A 4906-nucleotide genomic window follows, 5' to 3' on the forward strand; every position below is an offset into this window, starting at 1 on the left:
TAAGTGTTACATCAGCAGGAGAAAGCATATGGGATGAGAGCATTTCTTAAGTAATCATTGTCGGCTTCATGTGTATTAATGTCTACTGACCCGAGGCTACAGGTCCAATACCATTACTGCCGAAATAGAACAAGACTCATCAGAACCAACCATTGCCATTCACGTGTTGGTGTAACATTGGATGTGAAATGTAATTAGTGTTATACTTTTTCCTAAATCTCCATTCACCGACACCCAATTTGAAACAGAGTACTTATATAAGAGGTATCTTATAGCAGGCCTAGTATTAAAATTTCAAGGTCAGCTTATTCTCTAGACACCTGTGATCCTTTGCTTCCCATTTTCTAAGCCCCCGACCTGGAACAAATAAGCCGACATGCAAACCAGAAAGAACAGGAGATTTGGGGAATGGCAGCCTCTCAGCTTTACTCTTTGAGTGTTCAGAAATCACAGACTACATCTTGGGGCGATTCATTTTGGTCTTGTGTAACCAGGTTCCCGGACGTAATATATGTAGCTACTTCCTCCTCATTCTGATAGACCCCAAATGTGCTTGTATAAATGCAAACCCAGTGCCGACAATTCCAGTCACGTTCTTCACATAAAACACATTGTGGCAGCCACACTCAATATCGTGTGCGTCACGCACTACAGAAACCTACGTAAAAAAAAAAAAAAAGATACAAACCTACATGGCCTGTCAAGCCAAATGAATAGATATTAAAATCAGGATGAACAGGTGGACCTTAAGGCCTCATTCACACTGCCGCGTATATGCGCGTATGGTACCATATGCAAATAAATGGCTCCATACACATAGCTGCGTATGGATCACTATATTTGCCTAGCGTAAAAACAGAATGGAGCCGAGATGCGTCCGGGCAGCGTATATACGCTCATATATTCATTAACATTTCGATTACAAATGATGCATTGTGGGATTGCAAATAGTGCACGCATATACGCTCGTATATAGACGCATTATAAGTGTGCATGTACGGGTATATACGCAATATACAATTTTGCTCTTGAGTTGTGTGTGAATGAGGCCTACTACTTTATTCCAATCATGTTTTTGGATCCATAACTCGCAAAGCATTGAAGAAAACATCAGCATATGTTAGTAGGAGGAGTGTCACCAACAGCAGCCTATAATCTTCCCACAACAAGTTTCCTATAAAGTCGATCTAAAGGCATTCAACAACAGACCGGGCTTGAAAAACCCACTTGTCCACTCGTCTGATGAGAGGACGGTGGAGCCCGACGAGCAGCTTCCCAGCCGGCCGTTGTAATTACACGGCCGGCCGGGAGCTTTACATTCAAGCGATCGGGCGGCTCTGGACGCGCTCGATCGCATGTATTAGCACCTTACATTGCCGTTGTCAGTCCCGAGATCCACTGTGCCCGATGCGGCCGGGACCGGCACGGCTCTGTGACAGGAGTTCAAAGGGAGTTCAGTATACGATCTCTTTGAACTCCTCTCAGTCCCCGAATGCAGGAAGTGATGTATATTACATCACTTCCTGCATTCAGTGTCACTCTCCAGCTGCAGAAGCTAATGCAGATCTCTGCTTCATCAGCTTCTCTGGGGGTACTTGGTGACATTAGGGGGCTTGGAGACCCCTAATGTCTCCATAAAGAAGACCTGTCATGTAAATTGGCTATTACATAGGGGGCTTCTTAGCAATAAAGTGGTGTGTAAAAAATAAATAAAAATAAATAGTAATCCAAAAATTAAAGCATTAAAAAATTAAAAACGATAATTTTTAATTCCCCGCCACCCCACATACACACGCAGATATGCGTTGGGTGCGCCTACGTGCGAAAACGACAATTGCGCCTATTGTGCCGCACATGTTACATATCGCCACAAACGTCCGAGTGAGAGCAATAATTTTAGAGCCAATAATAACTGATAACACTAAACTGATGAGCAGTAAAAGCGTTTTAAGCGCCGCCTATAAGCGTTTTTTGCGATTTTGCGGGCGCACGCAATTTTAAACCTTGACATGTTTGGTGTCTATTTACCCGACGTGACCACGACTTTTATGTTTTACCAAAAATATGGGTAAGAATAAAAGTTCTATAACATAACGTAGGGAAACTACATTTTACATTTACGGTACTTTTTTCATTATATAGTAACCCCCCCTCCCCCCCCACCCCAGTGGTGATTATATACCCCCAAAAGAAAGCTCTATCTATCCCCAAAATATGTTAACATAAATTGCAAGGCTATAGTCCGGTCACCCGGAAAAAGTGGAGAAGAGGTCAGTGGTGACTGATAAAGCAACCACAGATCTTGGAGCCATCAAGAGCAAACCCATAATGTGCAAGCGGGCTGTACAAGTAGTTGTACAAGGGTGGGAGGATAATCAGCCTGGGCATCAGAAGCGTAGCGATCAAGTAACATTCTGCGCAGGAAGACTTGGCAGTAAATCCATTATGTTTTAATTTAGACATTTCTCTATGGGATACTTCACACTATCGACTTTGAAAAGGCGGCTAACGGGTTCCTTTCTCTCCGGGGCAAGGCAAGAAGTGAAAGCGCGCAACCCAATTAGTTAAAAAAAAAAAAGAAAAACGCAACAATATAGTGAGAATTAAAGAAGCTCTGTGAAAGCAGCCCAGATATTTTTGTGCACATAAATAGCTTCGCTGGTTGGACAGAACGGCACAGTACGATTCTGCATTCAGCGAGTAAACAGTTTGAATAGAAGGTTTCCCCACACGAGAAACGAAATAAAAGAGCATCTCGGGGTGACTAATCCCAAGTATCGGGAAAGAAAGGTGAAGCCTGCTTCACCTTCTAATACACAACAGGAAACCATCAGATATTTTCCGCAATTACACAATTTTATTTGAATTACTAAAGATCTTCACATCTCTACTTGCAAGCCCCGGATTTGCCCTTGGCCATGAGGTGGGGATGACGTTCCCAAATGCCTTTTAAAGTGGTACTACAGGGGAAATTTTTGCAGCAGCCACGGGTGAAATAAGTAACTTGCTTACTATGCCATGAACAGTAGGCTGCCGATTACTGTACAAATCTTAGATTCCTTCACCCCGGATACTACAGGACACACTCTTCTTCCAGCACTGCAACTGACAGTTCTGACACATGTGTTGTTCACTGTCCCCTCACCGATTCACAAAAAGCCTTGTATGCTAGGACAAGGCATTCTGTGAATGGACAAAGGGAGATCCTGTTTACTTGCCCTTCTCTCCCCTTGTCCATTCACAGAACTCCTTGCATTTTGGGGGCGAGAGGGAACAATACAATCCCTGAACTGCCAGTCACAGCAAACGCGCATATTCGATACGTCTAGGTGTGAGCCCAGCCTTAGGTTTGTGCACTTCCTTTTATCTACTTTGTTTCTGATTGAGGATTAGAATGTAGAGTCAATTAAGTGTTTATGCAAAACCTTACAGTGTGTCAATGCTGATAAAGTTTAATTAAACCTATAGTCCGGTCATGCTGACTTGGTGAAATTTTGACTGACTGGTGAAACACCCTAAAAAATTTTCACGCCCTGCTCATATGTTTGGGTGCTTGGAATCCATCGTCTTGGCATATATTCCAAAAAAATATTCATAATGCCGTGACAAAGAAGGAGCAAGGAAGTCGGGCGTCTAAGACCTAACCACTGCTGAGTAATTCATCCCATCATCAAGTAACCTGAAATATGAACACGCATGTAAACACAGAACTGAGAACAGCTTACCGAATACTGAAAACCACACCAGTATGGACTGAAAACCACACCAGTATGGACTGAAAACCACACCAGTATGGACTGAAAACCACACCAGTATGGACTGAAAACCACACCAGTATGGACTGAAAACCACACCAGTATGGACTGAAAACCACACCAGTATGGACTCCAATACAATCTAAAGCTTCCTTATGAACAGCATTAAACTAGTAAACTGGAAAAAAAAAAAAACCTTTAAACATCAGATTTTATTACAACGTATCACGTGTATAGAATTATTGAAGAGCGGAAGTTTTCCTTCTCCATTACCATCCCCCACCTCGCCAGGCTACTATAACTGTAATGTCTACCGAGTCGGGATTTTACTGCGGTGCTTGCTTCTCCGCTCCATCTCATCCATATAAAAAGCTTCCTGCTCCAATAAAAAATTCTGAGCTCAATCTATCCACTTAGAAAAAAGACCCAAGTAAAAGAAATATGGCCGTTCTGTAGTACAGGGCAGAGCGTAAGGGAAAAGCAATCCTCCCGGACACTGCTACAGATCATGTTTACATTGGACGGCTGGTTAATTAGTGACTACTATAGACTGTTGGTGTGCAAATATAATATGAAAACCCAAACAACCCAAGGAAAAAAAATAAATGAAATATAAAAGTGTATATAGGGTGCAACATCTGGCCAAAGAACTGGGAAGCAGAGGATGTGGAAGGTGTAGTGCGAGAGAATATTTTGCTTTACGTCATTGCAGATTGAGTAACAAAAGCACCTGGTGCATGTAAGTGAACAAACAAGGAATGTTCTATAAATGTAAATATGAGTCATTAAGGAGCGGCTCAGTCATCACCATGGCAACAGCAACATTGATTATTGTAAAAGAAACTCCAGGAATGACCTTTTATGGATCCTTACATAGGTCCAGCTTGGCTCTAAGCAAGTATCCATGTCTGATCTCCAAAGGGCCACTGGGGACGATGGTAGTAGTAGTCCATGCTACATAAAGTGATAGATGGCCACCTCCGGCTATGGCTCCAGTGGCATCACCTCTGCACACAGGGAGTCACTTGGCACCGCCACCAATCAGGAGGCGCTTGGACAAAGAGCGACGGAGGTGCCCGGACTTATCCACCTCCTCGTCCAATTACAGAACATCTTGTAGTCAGTAAAAATCTGGGCGCCCGGACGAAGGA

General features: G+C 43.1%; 1 protein-coding gene across 1 annotated transcript in view; it reads right to left on the reverse strand.

The window, feature by feature from the left end:
- ANKRD13C (ankyrin repeat domain 13C) overlaps window positions 1-4906 on the reverse strand; it is a 29387-nt gene that overhangs the window by 21571 nt on the left and 2910 nt on the right. The window contains exons 3-4 of the mRNA XM_018576864.1: window positions 3215-3229; window positions 112-116 (exon numbers count right to left, since the gene is read on the reverse strand). Of these exons, the coding sequence (XP_018432366.1) occupies window positions 112-116; window positions 3215-3229 (20 nt within the window). The remainder of the gene's footprint in view (window positions 1-111; window positions 117-3214; window positions 3230-4906) is intronic.

This window comes from Nanorana parkeri, unplaced genomic scaffold, assembly GCF_000935625.1.
Source record: "Nanorana parkeri isolate BGI_ZX_2015 unplaced genomic scaffold, ASM93562v1 scaffold79, whole genome shotgun sequence".
Lineage (NCBI taxonomy): Eukaryota > Metazoa > Chordata > Amphibia > Anura > Dicroglossidae > Nanorana > Nanorana parkeri.